Consider the following 24,720-nt stretch of genomic DNA (forward strand, 5'->3'; position numbering starts at 1 on the left):
TTTCCCTTTTTGCCTTGAGCAAATTCTGCTTATCTACAACCTGCTTAAAATTACTATTTACACGCTGTGTACACAATTATTTTTCCAGCAATTAGCATATCCCTAATAGGTTTCTCTATTTATATTGAAAATATGAGTCACAAACCTCTGCACTATTTAGACAAAATTATACTCAGGTTTTGATTTATTTTAGAGATGAAAATAGATCTGGATATTATTAATAGCTAGGAGTTTATCAACACCTTCTTTTCTATCTGTGTGTCACTTACATTGTAGCCTTCCAGCTTATTGGGACTGTACTGCAGCACGGTATGTTCTCCTACTTCTCCATTAATGTCTATTCATTAATCATTACTTTTCTGTCTGCTTAAAAAAAAAAAAAGCTTGTGTGTGTGCACACAAACACTCCTGAGGTCATTTTGTTTTGAGTATAGAATACATCAGTTGTTTTTTTAGGACTGAAAGTGTGTGAACAAACACCAAACACTTTACAGCATATTGAGTACCGTTTCTGACTCAGCAGCAACACAAGGCCTGTTTTTAAAATCCAATAATATAGCCAGTGAACAATGTAAAAGCACTAGTGTTCAGTTTGAGGAAAACTGGAAACTGGCCTGGAAACATCCACCTTTCTGAACCTGAATTACTCATTGCACCAAATATTAATTCCACTGGATTCACATTCAGTAATTGAGCAGTCTGCTTCACTGTAGTCATTCTAAATGCTCTTAAATGTTGCTGAATTTACCAGAAAATCTAGAGCATGTCAATAAACCCAAAGTACATTCTCTGGAGGGTAAGACATCATACAGAACCAATGACTGTTTCTATGTGTAGTGAGATTTTTAATCTATTGCAAATTACTGAAGTCAAAGGAGTTATGTTAAGCTGAATCTGGCTTATACCGAAGAAGAATGAAAGTGTAACCATGAAAAGGAAGAATACTGAATCTCTTACTACATTGTAAACCCTCTGTAGAGCTAAACTATTTTCAAACTTTATCAGTTCCCCTAGTTTTACATGCATCAGTTTTTTTTCTTGTATTGGGGCAAAATTCTGCTTGCTTTACAGAAGCAAAAAAAACCCCTCATTTGTGATTCATTCCACATAAATTGCGAACATTTGATCTGGCTTTTCACAGATAGATTGTTCATGTTCTGCTTGTTTCTTTAAGGCTATTCACCCAAATAGCCTGAATACTGTAAAGACTGTGTTCACAATTTATTCTCAAAATGTATGTTTCAATTCAGAATAAACAATATGAGAATACAGCAATGCAGGCCTTACGAACAAACCTACAGGAACAGAGGTTTAGATGCATGTAAGGCAGACAAGTAATTATAGTAAGTACACGTTAGTTGCAGCTTTTTACAGTGGGCATGTAAATGTTCAAACAATAGAAACTGCTCTGACCATCTTATTTTCCCTGGGTAGACTGTGCTTCACTGCATTTCCTTCCTCTGCTTAGTCAGTATGAAAATGAAATTCTACCGAATTTGATAAGTTGCCATTTGACCCGATGCTGATTTAAGCTTCTAGAAGCTCATATCAGCATGAGGTCACCGACAGGCAAAGTCAGTGAATCTAAAAATGGTGCAGAAAAAAGAGATTAGGCTTTACTTGGGTTCAGATTATTTAAACAAACAGACAAGAATTTAGGGAAAACAAAATTGTGTTTCTAACCTGATTGGTCAAATCACTTTATTAAATGATATGATTTACATCTCTGGCATGCACTCTGAAATAAAGTGTCCTTTGCAGTGAACAAGAAGTCTTTAGAAGTGAAAAGCCTTTTATAAAGATAATACAGTCTTTTGCTACTAGGCAGAAATGCAATGTGAATAGATATTTGGTTGTGTTAAGGCAAACCAAAATGAAAACAAAATTATGAACAAGAGTTGTGAACATCATCATCTAACATAACTAAGGAAACTAAATTTTCAGTTATATTGTGTATTCAATACTCTGCATATTAACAGAGACACCTCTGAGGGCACACAGAAAAAAACACTTATTTAAAATATCAAGAGAATTTTATCCTCACATTTACTGAGCAGATCTGTGCATTCAAAATCAAATGTAAGAAATACTTGCATTAATGTATTAGAAGCTCACACACAACAGTCACAACTATATGACAGAAAGATGCATTACTAGTGGAGGAATGTGGTGAAGAACAGAAAGTGAAAAATGCCATGTGGTTCTTCATAAAGCTCTGTGTGCAATAATATTTCATTTACTCATCTGGGCCTGCTGCTTCCATTGGAATCAGTACATTGTCTCAATCTGATTTTAGCCTCATACCCATTGTAAACGAGGCTATGTGATCTGTCTGCGTACCTGTGTGTATGTCATCCTCCCATTAATAACTTTAAAAATGTTTATTTGTTTCATTTTTATGTGGCAGTGGAACAGATATCAAAGCCAGTCCATTGCCCACAGACTTTGTGAAAATAGACGGCTGGCTGGAGGATGAATGCGCTTAGCAGTGTTGCTATTGAGGCAAACGCTGCAGCATGAACTCATTCCTTATTAGATAAGAGAGAATCAATATGGGAAAGAGAGCTAGTAAATCCTCAGCAGCAGGAAAAAATCTGTAGTAGATCATAGTAAACACCCAAGTTAGTCTATGACAAGATATAAGTTATGAAGCCACATGAAACTCAACATCACTAAGGCTCATGTTCAGAGAAGTACTTAATGATGAATTCCGTCTCGTGAATAGAAGATTATTATAAGGCTACACTTTGTTTTTCTTGGGACGTTGACAGAACGTCAGTGATTTCTCTGAAACTCCTGATTCTTCTGTTGTTACATGTTTATTGTGGTTTTGGGGAGGATTTAGAGCTTTAACCTCGAGTGTTTATTGCTATGTGATTGCAGTAGTAAATCCTTTTTACCATCACTTTGTATCATATTTTTTCATAATATCAAAACTTAAAAATATTTTTGGCAATATTTAATTGCATGTACCTTAAAATTATGCACACATTTTGTTTTGTGAGATGTGTGACCTTACAATTCACAACATTGGTTTCAATGAGAATTCAAAAGTTAGGCATTTGATTCTGAGAATTAAAACAATAGTATTGCGTAAAAATATACCTTACTGCAAGCTCATTAATCTGGTTTCCAGTTTAACAATCTAAAGGATACAGTTGAAAACACAAACCTGAACTTGACTTGGATACAGGGAATCATTTAGAGAATTACTGCCAACTTAAACTTATTAAGAGCGTATTCTTCATGTAATTATTTGTTCTTATGGGAAGTTCCAGCTCAACTGAACTTGGGTTTAATTTTCTTCTTTCATTTATGCCAGCTACATTTTATAATTTCTACAATGGAAAATTCTTTGCAGATGGGAATGTTCCTTAGTGTAGCCTTTCTTCCTGTATATATGTTTTAGTTCTTTCTAATCCAAACACTTTACTCATAGTTGACAACCTTACTGAAACTAAAGATAATTAACAGTGCTTCTGCAGTAATTTTAGTTGACAGTGCTTGACAGATGCTTGGAGAATGCCCCACCAAATGAGGAGGATGCAGAGCACTTTGTAAAACTTGGGGTATTCATTTAATGCTTTAACAACATCTAAACTACCCAATAAGCTTAGGATATATGTATTTTAAGCAACACAATTCTGTTGTTTAAATAACCTGTAAATGCAAGATATGTAACACCAGCAAAAATCATTTACCATCTCTTCAGATCCATCAAGATAATTGAATTGTAACCAACTGTCCAAATATTTGCTACTCCTGCTAGACTCATACCATGTAACACATGTCGTAAACTCTCTTTCACATACCAGTTTCTATGTAGAATAGGTATTGTTCTTGATAAACAACTTATCTATGTCTTCCAAACTAGGAATACAGATCAAAATCTTTCTAAACATTGAACTACCTAGATACTAAGAAAAACTGCAGAGCCACTCAGATTACTAGGCACCGTAGCATTAAATGTCAGCAAGTAGTGCATTTCACTGAGAAATAAAGGCTGTTCAGCCTCTGACTTGTTTGACAGTTTATTACAAAATTAACTTGCAATCCAGTTTAAAGACATTCTAGATACTTTCCTTATCCTTTTTGTTGTTCAAGTATCATGGTACTGATAAATATTAGAAACACCTTTCTTCCTATTGTGTTCAGATTATTTGATTAATTACAATATGTAAGACTTTATTTGGACTGTCTTTAAATCCATCTGAAATGGATGACTGCATAAGATTGCATATATCTACATGTTGTAAGGATTCAGGTACCATGACCACAGATGTATTTTAACTATTACCACAGTAAAAGTATTTCTTGATTTACTTTGTTAGTGCTTCATAAAAATGCAGTAAAGAAAACATAAGACACATAAGCCAGTGCTTCCAAGTATTCCACTTCCTTTGGAACTTTCCCAAGTCTGGTATGTCTAGTACCTTGGAACTCAGATGTCAAACATACCCAGAAAACTTACAAGATCCCATAGAACTTGCCTTTAAAATGCCCTTTTTCCTTTTTTTTTTTTTTTTAATTTATTCCACATTAACTTAACTACAAGCACTTGTACTGTCTCCATCTACATCCTTTCTAGATTTTTATATCGAGCACATTGGTTCCCCCACTTTCATCCCACTCCTCACCCCCAAGAAATGTGTGGTTTTGCCTTCTGACGAACAGAACAATCTTAGGTTAGGTGTAAAACTGAGTCTATTCTAGAGGTTTCTAGCCCTGCAGTCATGTGAAAACTGTGCTCCATTCACTCTTGCCTTCTAATTTCTTTAGTTCAGAGATGGTCAGGCCAGCAAGAAACTTTCCTTCTCCAACTCAAATCTAAGGCTTGTTAAACTGGAAGAAGGGAAAATATGCCAGGCCTTTCAGCTGCTCATGTTGGACGCCTCCATCCCCTTGGCTGTGGATTGTAGTTTGAATCAGCTGTTGACAAGCAATAGTCAGACCTGGAATCCATGGACATTATATCAGGATCTGTTCTGGACCGTTGACTGCAGTAAGCATACTGCAGCTGAGAGCCAGCCTGCGTGGTGGCACTTGGCACAGACAGGGAGCTTTTGGGGGGTGATACAAGACCCGATTGCTTCCCTCCTAATAAGGCTACACTACCACTTGGGGCTGGAGGCTCATAAGAAACCTTTTGTTTCCATTCATCTGGTGGCTGAGGAAGTGTTTTCCTGCGAGCAGCTGATACTACATTAGCAGCAATGGATTCTTCCATATTTTGGGGCCCAAAAGCTTCATCCACCAGGCCAAGAGGAGATCTTGCAGCTGCTTCCCAGGGAGTCAGTCTCTTGCCAGGCTTGTCGGCTGCTGCGTCTGGCTTGCTGACGTAGTCAGGGGCAGGCTGAAATGCAAGAGGAGAAGGAGGAGACATGGCTCGAGGAACGAATGAAGAAGGTCTCCCAGGAACTGATAATGAGCGTCCACTGCTTCTTTCCTAGGAAAACAAAATGTAAAATATAACTACAGTTATTTAACAACAAAAAAAGGAAGTCCTTTCGTTTCCAACCTGGAAAAACAGACCGTGAAAGCACATGACATCCTGGCATTCCCTTTCTATGTATATGGGTATTTTAATTTCTTAATTTAGTGGGAAAAGAGGAGATATTAAAAAGAAGGCAAAGAAACAGGAACAAAGACAAAACAAATTGAATTTTTGAGGAAGGTAAATAGACCAAAGACAGGCTTTGACTGAAAAGGCACGATTACATTAGCAACTGTACAGCTTTTCCACTACTTAGGTAGTGTGCCTTGCTCTGAAAAGGCCATTCTTAATAATGGAAAAGGAAGTCATGTTGTGACAGTTCCATGTATGTTTACATGATTCTTTCCAACATGCAGACACAGCCTAATTTATTTGATAACAGGCTCTGTCTAAGACATCTGTCCAAGAACATATCTTAGGCAATCTCCTTTTAAGAAAGGCATTTCTTACTCTAAAATCATTAGACTTATCATATGTTTCACTTTTCAGGGCACAGAAATGAACACTAAAAAATTACAGACGTTAATGCAATGGTTCACTTAATACTCTTGCAGGACGCTACTTAACCTGGCTTCTTTAAAAGGCAATGCCCTCAAAATTTCAGTACATTCCGACCCATTTATAGGAGCAATCCATTCATATTTGACAAATCCTAATCTTCTTAGTAATGCAGCACTTTGAAACAAAAACTGTGTTCATGAGGAGGTTCTGCTGCAACAGTCATTGGCAGAGTGCGAAACAGGTACAGTCTTTTCCCCAAGCCAGATGCGTTCTTTGTGTTACACAGACAGATGACATTGTTCTAACAGAGTAGCCTCTATACATATGTGGTTCCTAAACGAATTGATTTACACTCACTGATTCGTATCCCGAGGTTTAAATGCCTTTAACTCTGAAATCCAGTGTGAGATTCCAGGCTCTTTTGCCAAAGGCTTTGCTAAAATTTCATTCAAATGACATTGGCCTGTGTTACTTTTCCTAATTAGCTCCTAAAACTTAAAATACGTTGATCACGAACTAGCAACCGGCGAGTAGGTATCTGATTGTACAAGGTATAGCTTATCTAGCAAAGATTCACATAGAAATGTCACATTTTATAGGCTTTTCTGTCACAGGATCTTAACACATTTGAGAAATGTGAAAGACCTCTGCTTCACACAGGCTTTGAAGTTATGTTTTAATATCAGCCTTCTACATGAGAGATGAAAATTCAGAAAGAGACTACTGATTTCATTATTTTCAGACAGTTTGGTGGTGCTCAGTCTGAATCTCTTTTAAAAAGTGTAGAGTGACACACAGAGGTTTTGTAATGAGAGTTTTGACAAGTTTCACAACTAATGCTTCATAACAGGACTGTCCTTTCACCTCTTAGATACAACCAGCTATTCTCAGTTTGCAGCTCCAGAGAGGAAACTCCCCAACATTGTTAATGGTACCCACACACACTTACGGGAAATTTTCATGAGGTTCAACTTCTATCCAGAAAACAATACTTCATTTTGGGCAACTTAGCTCAGTTAATTTTTAAGAATCCTCACTTAAGCCTTGAGATCATCAGACATTCAAATGTGGCTGATCAGATCATCATATACAGATGGGTCCCAATAAGATAGTAGCATATAAACAAAAAGCACGGTTTATCCATTTTTTTCTCCATTGATTAAACAATATACTCTCAAGAATGGATTGAAGTTTCTCCATTTCTTCACCTGGTGAGAGGGATATTTTTTCTTACCTGGAAAGTAAAGAGTCCAGGTTATAGATCATGCTTGGGGCCAGTGAGTGGCAGACCCATATAGGCCGGTCAGAATACTTCTCCTTCCTCTAATGTATTGCAATTTCTTTCTTCATTAAATCCACATAAAAGAGCTTATTCTGCAAGCCTGGTTAGTGCATTTTTAAAAAATTATTGGCAAGAATGTATTATTAAAATAGGCAAAATCAAAACAAATCTGCAAAATGAGATACAGTTTCTATTAGAAATTAATCTGATAACTAAGAGAAGGTTGTACAGAGAGATGAAAAAGTTGATCAAACGTGTCTACGTGTGTTAACTGTTCTCAAGAGAGTTCTAGAACATCGTCTATGAGTAGAAAGAAAAATTCCCTTTTATTTAATGGAGATTCCAGTTCCAAGTCCCATGAGTAGTTTGTAGGTCTCTAGAGATGCAGAAGGAAATGATGCCATTGAAAGAAGTGTTACATAAAATATCTGACATTTCAAGACAAATGAAGATCCTGTATAGTCTGTAATGTTTAGAGAAAAACTCCAGAGTTCGTCAAGTTGCAGAAGTATCTTTTTGGCCTAACCATTAGAAATAAAGCAGGAGAATGATGAGTTATCAGGTGCATTTCACTGTTTGTCCAACAAAACGGGCCATTCTACTATGTTACGAAGATAGAAGTTCAACTTGTAAACACAGAAATAGTATAGGCAAAGCTGAATATTCATATGATGGCGAGTTCTGAATTTTTTTTAATACAGGTGGTAGAGCAAATTCAAGCAAAAATCAAGGTCATTAATGAAAAGTAAGATATTATTCTAGGATGATGGAAACTATTGTATGGATAGCTTTGTTATCATATAAGGCAAAGAAGGTGAACTGGCAGAAGAGAGCTAAAATGACCTCATAGAAAAACCTTCTGTATGAATCAAACAATATGGTGTACAGGAACTAGCACACAGTTTTGACAACCAGATTTAGCAAGGAGTGTTGCACTGCTTTGAGAATTTCCTATGTCCTTAATTTGGAAGACCTAAATGAACAACCATTTGTACTTCAAATCATATCTATCCACAGCATCAGTCACATTGTGCAAATCATAAATTCAGCATGTAAGGGTTTTGTAAAAAAGCAGACTCTCAAATACTGATAATCTGGAGAATAGTATTATATCTTTCCAGTTGGTCTTTATGGGGGCAAGGGGGAGTGAAATGCTTTGGATATGGAAGGTTGTGGTCTCATAGGAATATAAAAAATATTTTCTCCACTTTTGTCTAAGATTCTGTTCAGTTTATTAGCTTTTGTGCAGCATGGGTCTGTATTTGGCTGGATTTTTAGGCCTTGCAGTCAGCAAACTGGAACATCAGTAGTGCCTTAGGGATGAGCTTGGTTATACTAAAATTCCTTGTATTCGTTCTTTGTTTTGTTTTTAGCTGTAGTCAGGCTCTCAGAGACAAAATGACTAGGTAAGAATCTAAACAGTTCTTACTGTCTCATGAGGTAAAGAATGTTTCATTATGTAAGGATGACTTTCCTTGGCTCTAAATAGGTGTGATTTCATCTATAGATGAAAACATCTGTCATTGATCTTTTGAATGGAATTTGATTTACAGATTGCCAGGTAACCTGGACAGTGAGAGATTGTCCTAATTTGTCTGGAAAAAAATCTTTCTGTAAAAGCTGATAAATATTCTCATTTTCTACCTCAGAGCCCCAAGATAGGAGTGATTCTTTCAAGTCTTATCCATTTTGCCAAGGTACTATTTGAATGCACTGGCTTTCAATTTGCCAGAGTAGCTTACACATATGTTTTTTTTATTTGCCTCCTGGACCTTGCATATTTCTAGACTTCATCTTAATAGAGTCATCTGAGAGACTTTGTTCTGATGGAAGAACAGACCAGGTTATCAAAAAAATTCTCCAGTGGACAACAAGATGCCAAGTATCTCGTTTGGAGACTAGGTACATTGGGTACAGTGAACACATCCAGTAAGATCTGTATCACTGAAGAGAAGCAGGAACTGCTTCCTTCTGGATGGTTGTCATAACTATGCAGAAGAGGATTGAATACTCAGAAGATCCAAGAAGGTGACAAGATATTTTACTAAAGTGAGCCTTAGTTATTTTGAATTACGGTCTTCTACAATAAACAGGAGTTGTCATCATCATCTACATTCCCATAAGCTCAGAGAGAATGAAACAAAATTTTATATTTATTTTCTTTTTAATAAACTTGGGAAAATTAAATATCAGCTTTGGCCTGAAGCAATTCTACTAATTTATGTAAAGCGGTTAAACAGTTATACCCCTTTGGGTTTAGCAGAATATTTTTCTAATTTTCATGTCCATTTCACAGAAAGTTATTGAATTTCTTTCATCACCCAAGGAAGAAAGATAGAAAATGCATCAGATTTGTGCAGTATGCTGTAATACCTCAGTGCTGACCTTAAAGAGGAGAAATTTAGTCTCAAAGCCTACTGACTAATAAGGTTGTTATGGTAGTATCTGTTGTAATAAAAGTAATCCAATAGCATCCTGCACAGCAGATTTTTGCACATTGCATAGTGACATAGTTTTGCAATAATTTATTGAGTTTAAAAGAAGAATATTTCTGTCTATCCCAACTTTGTTCTGAAATGGAATAATCTTTGGCTTCAGAATATATAATATCACCACATTTTTTCACACTCTATGGTAGATAGGTTTTAGGCACTTGTAGAAAAGCGTGATCTTGCTAAAATATAAGTGTATCTCAAATGCAGAAACTGAGAAATTATCAATATTGCCTTTTTTCATTGCCGTTAATTTTTATTATTGACAGTGGTGTTCCTAGACGGAAAGCCTAAGTTTGAACATTTCCAAATTTAAAGCGGATCTGTATTTTATATTGATATATGGATTTCTATCACCACCTTGGTGTTCAGCCCCTCCAAACTAACACAAACTTTGGAATTAAGGCAATATTTATTCACTAGAATTCATTAATCATTTACTGGACAGCAGCAGCAAGACGTTGTCATACTATCTGGTTTTTTTGCCTTCATATTTAATACTTGGAGATACATCTTTCAACAAGCATATATTCAAATGAATGCACAAACCCCAGATCATAAGTGAGATGGTGGGCAATACGGAGTAAAATAGAAAATAACTATTCTACCCCTGCCTCCCTTAAGCTAGAAGAAGATCGTAAAATGAGGGTAGAGACTTTCCATTCTTCTTCCCAGAAATGAAGGGAGAAGGGAAAGAAGAGTAATATGCTACCAGAATTATTAAATTATTCCATGTTGTATTACTGTAATGTTGTTGTAAAAAAAAACATTGCAATACTGTACCAGTACTCTAAATATTGTCCTGCAAAACAAACCAGAACCCTATGCAGACATCAATTTGTTTTTTGTTTTTGTTTTTCTGTTTGTTTGGGTTTTTTTGTTTCTATTGCCCTGTGGGAATATTTTCGGAAAGATCTTTTCTACAATAATGATTGAAGGGTAAGTTATTCTTGGATGTCAAGAAGAGTAAAAGCAGTTCAGAGCTGTCCACTGCAATCACAGAATTTAACAGGTGCTAACTGCCCAAGTGTCAATGCAAACATATTAAACTTGAGCTTTAGGTAACATTGATTTTTAAAATGAAAACTATTTTTAAACTGATCAATGAAGCAAACATTTATTGTACCACAAACATCTTTGATATTTTTGTGTAATAACAGAAACTGGAATGAACATAACATTATCTCCAAAAGAAACTATTTCAGTATATAAGCAAATGAATGTGAACACAGTACTTATAAAAGGTGTGTGCACATATAGATCTGTTTAATATAAGCAGGTATGTGAATGTGTACTTTTAATTCAATAATATACGAATCAATAGTCCAGAAAAATCAGTTATTTGGAACTTACTCTTTTTTCAAATTTCTTGATAATTCTGGAAAGCTGAGAGACAAGAAGAGCAATACATTGTTTCATAAAATAGTGCAAACTTTAAAGGCAAGGGTCTGAAAGATATTGTTCATCTTACAGACCAAAGGGGAATACAAATACTACTTAGGGAAATTATTTCACAATAACTCTTTTTCTGTCTTAGCTAGCACATCTCCTTAACAAGTGAAAACTGTTGATATGTTTGCATGCTGAAACTGCCTTTTCAGCAGTTAAGGAGGCATATATTAAATTGTCAAGAAAACTCAATACTTCTTTTCACAAGTAGGTTGGACTCTTAATAGTCCATGTCTCAGTGAAACTCTCTGCAACATATTCTCCCACCTGATTAAGTCACTTGAAAAAATATTATCTAGGTGTCAAGTTATTAAGGCAGTTTTATTTTTATCTTTTCATTATAGTCCCGGTCCTTAATCCTATATCAAAACATGTTCAAATGTGAGTTAACACTAGTGCCTGGCTAATGTTTACATGAAAAAGGGAGGCAGATAAAACAGTTGTGCTCTTTCAAAAAATGACCACCTTTGTACAAAGCTCAGTCTGATGCATTTCTCATTTTGCTTTCTATGGGCTTGTAATGGCTACTGCAGTTAGAGACATAACCACTGAGAAACAGCAAGACAAAATCACTAATGCTTGATTTTTATGCCTTTTTAATTCTTCCCTTCTTTCTATTTTTTTTTTACACATAAACAAGTACTTCAGATTTTTAAACTGAACTATGTATGGAAGGGAGTCATATTGCTAATCTTGTAGCTTTTTTTAATCCCAAATCATTTACAATTTAAACTTCACATAATGAAAAATTAATTCCTCTCTGAAATACTGCCAGCTCTGATATAAATGCTACAGCTACAGCTATTTTACAATATGAATGTTAAAAAAAATGAAATAAAATGGAAAAAGCTTATTTATTTGAAACTGTGAAAATAATTTATAGCAAGCTAAAATTGAAATGCAGCGTTTTGGTGAATCGGGATATTAGTGGGTGGAGAGGCAGAGAATCTTACCTTTATAACAATTAAATTCTTGTCGGTGACTGTACTGAGACTAGCAATAGATGAGAATCCCATAGCTCATGTCTGATCCTAACTTCCTCCAAGCTGCCTTGTTAAGGCTGGCTTTCAAAACTTGTTAGGGAATTTTAGAACTGGAGCCTCGTTTATTCTAAGTTTAGATTGTTTCTAACTGTGGTATTACTTCAGGTGAGAATAGTCTTTTCATCATTAGTATACAAACTAACGAAACAGTTACTGTCAACCATCTTACCCAAGTTCTGTAACAAATTCTGCATTTGACAATAAAGTCTTTTTAGTTGTCAAGTAATGGTAGAGGAGAAAAGTAAGGTATTACAATTAGGCCTTCACTACTGCAAAATGGAAAAGAAACATGAGAGTACTGCTAAACTGTCATGAATTAGTTATTCAGTTAGCTCAGTTTGCATCTGTGTAAATGAAAGAAAGTGCTTTCCATTATCATTTATTCTTTATCCGTATAATATTATCAAAGTACCATACAGGTGTGTCTATAAAAAGCAAATGGCTGGAACTTATTTGTCCATAGGCACCTTAGCTTTCCTTGGAACAGACAGTTTACTTCTTGTAAGGAAGAATATTTGCTGCCACCTTCTGGACTTTTGTATTACACAGCTTAGAGGAAGGTCTTAGAAGAAAAAGCCTTTTGAATAGACATTTGAAAAACAAGTGCAAAGTTGGTCCTAGTTTCTGACCTTGATATTTTGTCTGAACAAGGAAAGGGTTTTTAATTGATACAAAGTAAATGCTAATTATGTTTTTTTCTAAAATCAAAGAAAATGAATACAAATTACATTGTAATACTTGAAGGTGGTAGAAGTGTTGCTGAACATATCCAAACTAAAAGATTAATTATCCAGTTCTTTATAATTTTCTTAGCAAATATTTCAAACTGAAATTTTCAGTCTTTTCTTTTTTCTTATTTACTTTATTCCAAATGATGCATTTCAACCAAATGAACCTATATAGTTCAGCCATTTTGAAGAGTGAGAGCAGGGAAAAATACATGTCAATTAAAAAAATTCTAGCATCTTTTTCCTTGAAAAGTGATACCACTACATGCTTTAGCACCGGTTTGATACTAATCTTTGTATCTGATGTGTCTCATATTTCCATGCAAACCTTCCTGTGTGTATTCAAGTTGAGAAGCTTAGATAGGCTCTTTAGGAACCCCTTGCTTTTCAGAGCTAGCTCCTGAGAGCTCTATTAGCAGCATTAATATTCTGTTAGGCAGCAGGACTTTATTCATTATCACGGGTCTAAGCTGCTGTAGGCTGTGGTGTCTTTGGACACCACATAGGAGAATGAGAAGACTGTCCTTGTGCTTTCTCTTTCTGTCTAAACTGCAGGCTATGTGGAACCCCACAGGCTGGAGAAGTCACTGGGTGTTCCACAGCTCCTGTGCTGTCTGCACAGCTGGATTTTCACGCCCAACAATTAGTGCATGCAGCATATGGTGCATACCCACACCTCTGCCCACTGTCGGCTCTGGACCCGAGCCTGCACACTCACTGGTGAGCCCTGAGATGCACTGCAGAGCACAGCTGCCCCTTGACAGAGCCCACAACCTCCTGTCTGGGCCCAAGCAGCCTTGAAGGAGACAACATCTGATTTGAGTACGGGAGGGGGCAAGAAGCTGACTTTCAACAGGGTGGAAGAAACACACAAGGGAAGGACAGGGAATTCTGTGACTGGACAAAGCAAAACGAGGAGTTGGTGATACTTGATACAGAAAGAAAAACTGTTTTCAGTACTGGCTTGGAGAGTGCTGAGACTAGAACCTGATGGCCAAGGTACTTGAGTTTGGATGAGAAGCCTAAGGAATGGAAAATTGACCTATATAGCTTGCAATGAAGCTACTATAAGGAGACCAGGAAATGAGAAAAATTAAAAAATGAGGCAAGGAAGGTATATTTGGAGAAAAGAACCTGTACCCGCTACTGTATACTTTTCTCCAGAGTTCCACAGAATTATTCCCCAGAGAAATGGAGTTGGTCCTTCCTCAGTCTCTCTGCTGTCAGAGAAGACTGTGCAAGAAACCTGTCTCATCTTCCCAGTGCTGATTGACGGAGAGGATGTCAGCATCTGTTTGCTGCCAGTCACTGTAGCAGCATGATGGCAGTTGGCGATGGGGGTTCAAGCCATGCTGGAGGACCCTGTTGGTTAGAGTATGCTTTATCATGGTATTCCAGGATTTGGTTTGTTTTTCTTAGAAAACCCTTGGGTCTGAAGTTGGAAGGTCAGGTATTCAAAAGCAATGAAATGCAAGGATCATTGCCCAGTACATATGCATTTTGGTTACATTTCAGGACCTCTGCCCCATCCAGTGCTGTTTCAGGGCTTCATTTAGAAAATACTAAGATTCTATAGCAAAGGAGTATATTGTGCAAAAGGTGTTTTCATTGGTTGGGTTTCACAGCTGGTCACTGAGGATTCCCTTTCTGGGCTTCCACTGGAGTCCTGTGATCTGTTAACCATCACAGACTTTCGTTAAGGATCACATACTTTCATATGATAACTAGTTCCCATGCTACTGGACTCTGAAAATACTAGGTGTCTTGTCATTTGTAAAATGTGGTGGTGTGAAAATGAGCTATAGCTTCTGAGTGACTTGGACACTAACAAAAAAACTATGAGGAAATAGTTCTGCTGAAGAGCATACTTTGAAGAGTGTACATTAAGTCAGGAATGCTACTAAGCACAGAATAATGTCAAAACCACACAGCGAAGAGCTGTTTGTCAGATGAGCAATACCATTCTGTGCCCTGAATTGAGTCAGGAGCCCTACAGAACAAAATAGCACGTGGTGACATGATCACAGATGGTTTTGTCACACACATGCACTGGAGAGTTGGATTAAGGTAATACAGACAACATTCATTACAAGTGCCTCATTTTGCAATCTAAGCAGTAATGTTTAATATTTGGGTTTTCTTTTATAATTATATATACATAAGCTCAGGTGCTTACTTCAGTATTGTTCCTGTAGAAGTACCAAGTGTGTCAAGTTTTTCTACCAAAACACATGGCTGAAAGTAATCTTAGGATGAGAGAAGTTGTACATCTGCAATGCTCACAGCTGTGCAACAGAGTACAGAGCAGGTGCAGATTGACATCCCCATAAGAAGTTCTGTTGCTGACTCTCATTTTATGAAATCTTTTTTTTTAATGGAACACCATCATCACCATTTTCTTTCTCATTTGTCACACCTCTGCACTTTCTGACATCAGCCAAACAAGCAGCAAGGTATCTGAAAAAATTTACAGCCCACTTCAGTACATAAAAGATATTCAAGTAGCATGGGTAGGACTAACAGATATGTTTGTACATATCTAAAACTATATAATTAGCTGAAGAAAATTAAACTGCAAGCAGATTTTGAGGTTTTCTTCTCAGCCTATCTCTGACGGGGAAAGTTATCAAGACTGTAGGAAGAAAATTAAGTGTACCCAGATGACCCTGCTTTGCTTTTGTTCACAGTAATAAAGTTGTGTATGAACAACAACCTGCACAACAAGACTGTACGAAGTAACATTCTCACAGATCAAAGAAAAAATCAGTAGCACCTATTGACATTTTTTTGAAAAAAAAAAATAGAGTTTTTTTTCCACAAAAAATTTCTTTAAAAACTGAAAATATTCATTCATAGACTACTACCGTATGAAGACTTTTGCTTCTGATATAGGTATACTGAATTCTTTCCAAGCAATTAAAGCTCATACTGAAATCAACGACTGTTATGCTCCATGTGACCCTTTGTAATCTAACACGCATATGGTGATTTGGAATGTGTTTTATTTCTGTAATGTTCTTCCTTTTCTTCTGTTTGTTGTGCTTTTCTTAAACCAGTTAAAATCTATTATTTCAGGTATAGATGGAAATGTCAAGAGAAATATTCCATCTGTGCAACACTTGAGCCTTTACACGTATTTAGCAATGACTTGGTTACTTTCATAGCAGCTTATCCTTCAGTTGCCTGGAGTCCTGATGGAAACTCTCTGTTTTAAGAAGTCTGTCTCAAACCATACAAAACAATCGAGGTTTTTTTGTTTGAAAACACTTAGTATTGTGATATCAATTACCCCACACAGGAAGCGTTCATCCAGAAAGTCCATCTGTAAGCATGGTTCAGTAAGATATTTTTCTCATAGCTGTTTCCTCAGCCCAAGGGAATGTGCAGTTATTATAACATTCTAACACGTTACTTTGTGCAGGTTTCATATGCACTGTAGTTAAAAACAGTTTGCCAAGACCAGTACAAACAAGAATAGATTTTTTTTCCTCTGAAAACTGCAGAGGAGAACAGGAGACTTGATTACCATGCTATATCAAGAAAAAGTATTTTCCTGCCTTACTCGAGGAAGCAAATGTTAAAACCATAGAAATATCATCATATGGTTAGTCTTAGCTTGTAGAGGAAGAGCTCAAGTCTGCTTCTGTAGAGATCCTTCCAACATAGAATTTCACTGAGCTTCAGGATTTTTCCTGCTTTTTAAATCATTTGATAAAAAACCTAAAATGCTTCCTGTAGTGAACAACCGGTCTGAAAAGCACTTGCCAAACATAGCTCTCAAGTGGTTCCAACTCCTCCCTTGTGTAACCACATACAAAGGTAATGTTTACTATAAAGTAAGAACAGTCATTGTTGTGGGTACTATGAAGTTGTCATGGTGGCACCAAGTGTGCTATGAAATCATAAGGCTCACATATTTTCCCAAGAAATCTACCATCAAGAAGTAAATTTAGAACTTCTGAATCCATGGGTTTTGAAGATCTTGACAAGTTTCTTCGTTGTGTAACATTTCTAATTGAAGCTGAGTAGACTGTGTAATTAAGGTTTGCTGTGTAATTAAGGTTTGCACTTGCCATGCTGAACTGCCAAAGCGATCACTGGACTCCTGGACGTTTGACTTCAGGCAAAGAAAGTTGTATCATGTTTTTTTTTTAAAAGGAAGAGTGGATCTTTTTAAAACCAATCATTATTTATTCTTAAAGCTATGGAATCTGGAAAAGGATCCTGGAAAAAGAGAGGAGAAAGATTTTGCAAATCATTAGTTGTGAAAAGTGCTGTCCTTCCACTGGTATTTCCCTGCCTCATCATGGAGAGGGGATTCCCTGCACAGATGCTGGAGCAGCAGAGCATGATGGTAAGCCTGGTCCTTTGTTGAGGTGTTGTCCAGGATACTTGATAAACAGTGCTCCTCCCAGATCACATCACCTGATATCGAGTTCTCTTTATAATTGCTTATCATCTTTTATCAGAGTTCACCTTAGCGCTTTTGAAAACTCTCATGTATAGGAGCTATCTACGGTAATATGTTTGTATATCTGGTGTTTCTCAGAGCAATAGTCTATTGATACAGCCTGGTTTTTTTTAGAGCTCACTTTTTTTCTTTTTGCTGGGTATTAGCATTTTGTTTCTTTCACAATATGTTTTTGCAAATAGTAGAGGGAAAAAAAACCCAACATACCCACTCTGTCATCCAAGAGTAATCTAAAACATTTCAACAGAAGTCTGGAAATAGTCAGCCATCTCTGTGCAGAATAATTAAATCCCTCTTGCCGGTTGTTTTCTTTTCTTGTACTTCTGTATTTCATGATCGTCTGAGAGGTATTTTATCCTGTTGAGTCTGCTTTTTTTCTGGAGTTTTCTCCCCACTGCTTGGTTGCCTCTAATCCTAGTAGTATTTTCTCTCCAAATTGCTGTTCTGCCAATCAGCACTAGTTTTCCTATCTGAACAACACACCAGCCCCTCACATCCTAATTTTTGGAGCCTGCTAATACCTCTACCTTTTAGTATTTCTTTACTCAAAACACAAATTTGTGAGAATTCTGAACATTCATTTTAGTGTGAATGATAATAGCACTCTGCCAACAAGAAAAACAACTCTTCGCCACATGGTTGCTGTGGTGACAGCAAAATAGGTCACTGCAGTTTTAGGGCTGATTTGTGTCTTGACTCTCGAATGTCTTATATAAAATAAAATTAAGCATACAAAATAAAACAAATAAAACAGAAATAGGTATATAAAATTAGGGTCAGTGCAAGAAGACTTCAGATCAAAATGATCTGAAACCTCCTTTTGGTGGCTGATCTCAGAATGGCATTGTCTTGATCTCAAAGTGAATAGCCTGTGTCTAGGAGAGAAGTGGGCATTCCCTGCTGCAAGTCTGAATTAGAGTGTATTATAAAGTCCCATGGCATTGACCAGGTGCTGTTGGAAACAAGCAGCTTATTGTTACTGGATATGGTCCCATGTCTTAGGACAATGCAAAATTATTTCTTCCATAAGACAGCAGAAAGAAAAAGAATGAGGCTTACTTGTAAGATACGGTAATGTATATTCTGTAAATGTTCCTACAGAAAAAGAAACATTTAAATAATATCTTTCTGTTTGTTATAATATGTTATCTTTTGCTGAGCAGGAACATGGGAAGAGTGGTTCCCTTAGAGAAGCTGGGAGAAGTTAAGCAGTTATTTGTGCAGGAACTAAATTTTGTCTTTTATTTTCTCAACAGAAATTCTAACTTTTTGTCTAAAAGCTACTCATCTCCAAAACAGAAGTTTTCAATTCAGGTTTTATAATAAGAGGTTTATAACTGAATCAGAAATTGAAAATGTATAAACCCTTGATTGAGGTAGCCGTCTCTGTGAAAGGGCTGTGTAGAAGGTGAGATCCAAACTGGTGCAGTATAATACGTCCGCTATGTGCTATAATTAAATGTGCTAAACAAAACATATAAGACTTCAATTCCTCTTTTAATGTGAACATACTGGAAGCATTGTTATTAGGGGTGGCCTAAAATCCATTGTTAAATATGCTTAGCTAGTAAATATAAGAATTGCATCTTGGTAGCCTTGTCATGTCATATTAAAATAATTCTAATAGCTCTTTCAGAAAACCATTTACAGAACCTCATTGCCATTTCAAAGTGAAGTTTCACATGGTACTCTCTACACAAACCATTCATTTGCTTGACATTGCAGCTATGTTTGACGTCATCATTAGCTTTTAATTCGGACCCATGACAATGAACAGATCAACTTTCCTCTAAATATCTGCTTCCCAAGAGATGACATCTTGGATAAAATTGTTAATTTAAGTAGGCTAGCCTTCTGAAATATTAATAAGAATTACAGACTTACCTGATTAGTAAAAAGAGTCTTGAAGCCAAGTTGGATCCAAGCACTATGCATGTAGAGTGATGTACGTGTATGACAATGAATTCAGAGTTGGGCTTTGAATGGGATTTTCAAAGGATCTTAACTGAGTTAACAGCACTGGTGTCACAGGGGCATTGGCTTTTAACTCTTATTGATGCTTTAAAAAATCCTTCTGTCATTGCTATAGGCCATGTGACATACTTGCATTTGAATAACAGCAAAAAATCCAAATGTGATCAAAATCCAAATTTTCAGCATAGATGCACTTCCTTTTCTTTTGGACAAAGTAAAGAGAAGGTAGGCTAATAGCTATATTTTATAATGCTATCACAGAAGCTGACTTTTCGCTTTTTGCTGTAAACATACATATGATTTAGTTGACTTCCTAAGTGAACTTCTGGGTTGTACTGAAAATGAAAGAAATAGCAAAATTATTTTAAAGATGACAAGTATGCATTTCTGTCTTTAGGTGAATTTAGTTCTAGACAGATGGCTGAGGAAACTGAAATAATTCTGTTTCAGTCCACAGCTCTTTTCTATCTCCTATTAACTTGACTTTTCTCTTTCTAGCGACCTGATTTCCTTTGGGTGAGAATATAACCCAGTTTTACCTCTTGTTTCCTCTGCTGATAATTAGAATAATAACACTTATTATTTCTTACTTGGAAAGTGGTATGCCATGTAGGCGTATATATGCTGGAAGTTAGATTTCAGTAATCCCCATGTTTCACAAAGGATACTCAGTAGCTGGTGACCAGTTCCAAAAGTTACTGCCTTGAGCCTGAGATGAACTGGTGACCATGCTGTGTAAGCTGCTGGGTTGCGTTAGTAGCCACATGCATCAACATCAACACTTGTGGTAGAAGTACAAAACTGCTAAAAATCTCCTAATTAAGGAAATATTCTTGGCGTGGTGGGGTGAACAAGTACAGAAATGTGATTATAATTGGCAAATGTATTTTACAGGAGGAGACTGTTAAGTAAAAGGCTGATTGGATTTCTATATATCTCCCTAGCAGCAGTACCCTTATCTTTGGTAGGGTATGTTTATTCCAAGTAGATACTAGTATCTTAGACTTCTAAAATAGTGTATGTAACTTCAGGTAAAACTTTTACTAGAGGAGAAGGAAGGGAAAGAAAGGAAAGGAGGAAAGGAGGAAAGGAGGAAAGGGGAAAGGGGAAAGGGGAAAGAGAAGGGAAGGGAAGGGAAAGGAAAGGAAAGGAAAGGAAAGGAAAGGAAAGGAAAGGAAAGGAAAGGAAAGGAAAGGAAAGGAAAGGAAAGGAAAGGAAAGGAAAGGAAAGGAAAGGAAAGGAAAGGAAAGGAAAGGAAAGGAAAGGAAAGGAAAGGAAAGGAAAGGAAAGGAAAGGAAAAAGGGAGAAAGGGAGAAAGGGAGAAAGGGAGAAAGGGAGAAAGGGAGAAAGGGAAGAGGAGAAGGGAGGAGATTTCATATTAACAGCTTGCATAGAAAGCAGATTTCCCAAAAAATGTACTGTCAGTCTGTATAGGTAAGTGAAACAAAGATACAGCAACCAAACTGAAGGAAAAGAAAAACCAAACAGGCAGAGAGAAAAGGGACAAGTTTAATGGTAGAAGAAAAATACAGATATTGACAGTGGAAAACAGATAGAAGGGAGATCTCCAAAGGATTAGAATATTGCTACTTTCTGTTTCCAGACAAATGCAGTGTAATTCTTTGTTGAGTTTTTCAAACTATTTTCTTCAAAATTTCCCATCATTCTCCTGAATTTTAAGAGGGAGAGGGATCACCTGGACATTTTTTTCTAATGCAATCAGTATCCCAATCCAAAGTTAAAAGGGAGAGTAGGATTTTGGTGATCCAAAATTCGGAGTGATTTTTATTAGCTTGATTAGACTTTGATTCCAGTCTGTTTTCTGCATGTGCAGCTAAATCTTCTCAAATTTGATTGCAGTTTGAGTTACCATCAGGAGACCAAACTAAGGAGATTTTGTTCTTTCTGGGGAATGGTGTCTTCATCACAATATATAGTTCTACTAAAAGACCCTATGATTAAAAAAATCCATAATCCGGTCTGTGTCTAGCTGGATGGTAGTTTAAACAAATATATCAACAGATTCTGCCACCACAGAGTGATGCTTTAATCTTTAGTTTCATGCTTGGGATGGATTTTTATACCCTTAGTTGTGTGAAACAACACCTCGTTTCAAACCTAGCACCACTGATGCTAACAGGACTGCTCACTGAAAAACACGCTAACTATTCTAATATAGCTCCTTGATTTCAGCAAGCCTCTGTATTCACTGCAATATTATACAGAAGGTTTCAAGACCACAGACCCTTAAGAATTTTATACAGTAGCAGTATTTCAATCCTTAGTCCTCAATATGACAAGTAAAAGGTGGAAGTATAAGACCAGAGTAAAAAGATTTAAAGTAGGAAGAAGCATTGTAAGGCCCCAAGTGAAAGTTATAAAATGTGTATGAGAGACCAATAGAAAGGCATGGTCATATTTATGATTTACTGTTAAGTGCTAATTCTGGCATATACTACTCTGGTTTCAAGAATCAGTGCTCTTGAATATATGTATCACTCCGTTCCCGATCACTGTGCTTTCACAATAAACTATTGCATTACATTGCAGCTGTAAAACGCAGCACACCTCTCTGACTGCTCAATAATTTTGATTTACTGGCTTCTATCTCACTTGGTGGAGTCAAGGCAAACTTTGGCTAAACGTATGTCTGCACTTGCGATGTCAAATTTCCCCAAAATGGGAAGTCTTTAACAATTTTTCCTGCTGTATTTCCATCTCTTTTATGTTAGTCTTCAGAATACTCCAGCATCCCTTATAGCACATTCTCTGTGAAATCACAGAGGCAATTCAATATTTTGGATCACAGCTGATCCACATAGCTTACAAACTAAGCCCCTGGCTGATCAATCAGATTCCAGTGGAAGGACCTTTGAGCCAGGACAGAGTCTGACTGAATTCAGTGACGTTCTGTGCAGGCCAAAGGTCTATCCAGTTGTATTCTGCTAGTGATCGGTCAGAGTCTAATACTATATCTATTTTATGCTATGTTAGTAATACATATGACTATTAATATCATTTAATAAGGCACTTCTTAAAAAAAAAAAAAAAAAAGTCCTCAAATCCTCAAATCCCTGTGTCACTAGAACATAGTTGGGGAGGGGGGCAGAAAAAAAGATCTTCTCTAACAGTTGGACATACCAGGAATATTGGTTACTGTTGTTTCTATTATAGTAGTCCTGAAGCAAAAACCTAGTGTCCTGCTTACTTAATACAATGGTATGTATTCATTTCAGGATGTTATGTGTATAAATCATCTGATAATATGCATAAATGTGCTAAAATTTGTCTCTATTTTTATTCCTTAGAAAAGTTTAAGTATTTTGGACCCAGATTTCAGGTGATATATCTGACGTTATTAAGCTAAGGAATACTATTGGCACTGTTTGTGCGCCAGGTTACCACTGCAAACAATTGCTTGCAAGCAAAATGGACACTAAGTTTCAGCTATAAGGTTTACTCTTCAATAATTGATGGCTTCCACACCTGTGCAGTGACGCCAGCTTTCTTTGCTGAAAATTTTGGCCTTGGAGCAATAAACGAAGAGGATTTGGTGGTTTCTGGCTTAGAAAATGCAGAGTAACCTGTAGGTGAATAGGATTCATTTACAGGGGTAGAAGCATTTGACTGGAACAAAGGTTGTGAAGTGTAGGCTGGCACAGAGTACACAGAAGATGCCCGGGCGTTAGGAGGAGAGCCAGCACTAGGTGGTCTGAAAGGTAGAGCTTGCTTTGAAGTGGGTGACTTCAAGGTCTGCTTAATAGCTAGGCTTTCCTTAGGACTAGGAGGTTGAAAAGTGAATAAAGATGCATCAAGTTGATAGGGTTTATGTTTCATAATATCCAAAGCATTGAGACCTTTCTTGGGTTTTCTTTTTGTATTTTTGGTAGCAGCAGTGGACATAGAGGAAGGCTTGGTAGCAGCAGAAGGAAAAGATGGGCAGTGGATGGGATTATAGGCAACAGGTGGGGGTGCTCGGACATTAGATGAATATTTCCAAGAAGCTGGTAAAGATGGAGTTGGAGATGAGGCTCGTGCCATGTTTGCCTGCACAGTCTCTGAATCTACCACATACTTCTCCATTCGAGAGTGCCTTCTGGCAAATAACTGTGCTCCTTTTCCACGCATCTCTGGTGGCATCTCAAAGGTTGACTTTGTTCCTCCGGCACTTGGTGTGACTGGTGTCTTGGGTGTATGGTTTGGACTTGCTAGGGTTGCTTGAGGCCCTTTGAAAGGACCAGCTAGGTTAAGAGTACTTGGGGGATGGACAGGAGAATGAGGATACTGTGGAGATTTGGGTGGTGCAGGATATGCTGCCTGAGGTGAGGCTGGTGCTGGGAAGGAAGGAGCCTTGTTAGAAGCCACAGCTGGAGGTGACCAAACTGGTGAAACTGGGGTACCAGCAGGAGGAGAGATCTTGAGTGAAGGCTTTGGAGCAACAGGCGGAGGGGCCTTTTGTTTAGATGCTTGAGTCTGCATGAAATTGCAAGCTTCTGCTCCCAAACTGAGGTAGTCTTCTTCAGGTCCTGATTCAAAACCAGCTCCAATACCTTTTTTGCCCTCTGCATTGTGTACAAGGGACAACAGGGCAGGGTTAGGACTTACTTTGGGTGTTTCTTTGAAATTGAACATAGGTTTTGAAGTGCTTCTTCTCTTTGCCTCTTGCAGTATCCCAGTTCTTTTGGCTGGCACCGCAATCCTTTCATCTCTGGATGCTATGTGTTCTGTTGGCTCAGCAGGTGACCACATCGTTGGAGCATGTCTGCTGGCTACAGGAGCTGAAACAGGTCTGTAGAAAGCCTCAGGTGGTGGGCTAATAGAGCAGTAAGGAGGTGGTCCTGGTATATCCGAAAGAGGACTAGTGACATTTCTTGTGGGTGAAAATGGTGCGGCTGCTCTGTTTTGAACCCCAGAAGGGAAGGGCTTAGCTGTTTTATTCAAAGACGCTGCTTTTTGAGATTCAGAGGACTGAAAAGAGGGGTTTGTGTGTGGTGCTAAGCCAAAGCCATTTTGCTGTACAATTTTGCTATGATTCTGGCTCACGTCTGTGTAGCTTTTGCTCACGCAGGTCTGCTGTCTTGACATTTCTTCTTCTTTTGTTTGATAAGCTGAAGAGCTTACTCTCTGGAAGTTCTCTGACATGGTGGCTTCCCTTTGTTCCTCTGTATGCATTGTGCGTGCCTTCAACTCCTCTTGCTCAGCTGTAATCTGATCCATCCTCTGCCGTCTCTTGGCAAACATGAGGGCCCCTTTACCTGTGCTCTCTGGAAGCGTCTGCATCTCGTC

At 37.4% G+C, this 24,720-nt stretch overlaps 1 protein-coding gene across 5 annotated transcripts in view; it reads right to left on the bottom strand.

Annotated features, from left to right (window-relative positions):
• Positions 1 to 1,206: 1,206 nt before the first annotated feature.
• Positions 1,207 to 24,720, bottom strand: part of SYNPO2 (synaptopodin 2) — a 92,196-nt gene continuing 68,682 nt past the window's right edge. For 3 of the 5 annotated variants that reach the window (XM_065837607.2, XM_071808104.1, XM_071808106.1), the window contains 2 exons: positions 22,921 to 24,720; positions 1,207 to 5,446 (listed from right to left, as the gene is read on the bottom strand). The exon at positions 22,921 to 24,720 is cut by the window's right edge and continues 383 nt beyond it. In XM_065837607.2, coding sequence (XP_065693679.2) covers positions 4,880 to 5,446; positions 22,921 to 24,720 — 2,367 coding nt within the window. In that variant the 3' untranslated portion in view covers positions 1,207 to 4,879. Of the gene's footprint in view, positions 5,447 to 7,077; positions 7,378 to 14,398; positions 17,214 to 19,344; positions 19,770 to 22,920 lie in introns of those variants that run through there. The other 2 variants (XR_010651340.2, XM_071808105.1) reach the window with 2 other exon arrangements.

Source organism: Patagioenas fasciata, chromosome 4 (assembly GCF_037038585.1).
Source record: "Patagioenas fasciata isolate bPatFas1 chromosome 4, bPatFas1.hap1, whole genome shotgun sequence".
NCBI classification, from domain to species: Eukaryota; Metazoa; Chordata; class Aves; order Columbiformes; family Columbidae; genus Patagioenas; species Patagioenas fasciata.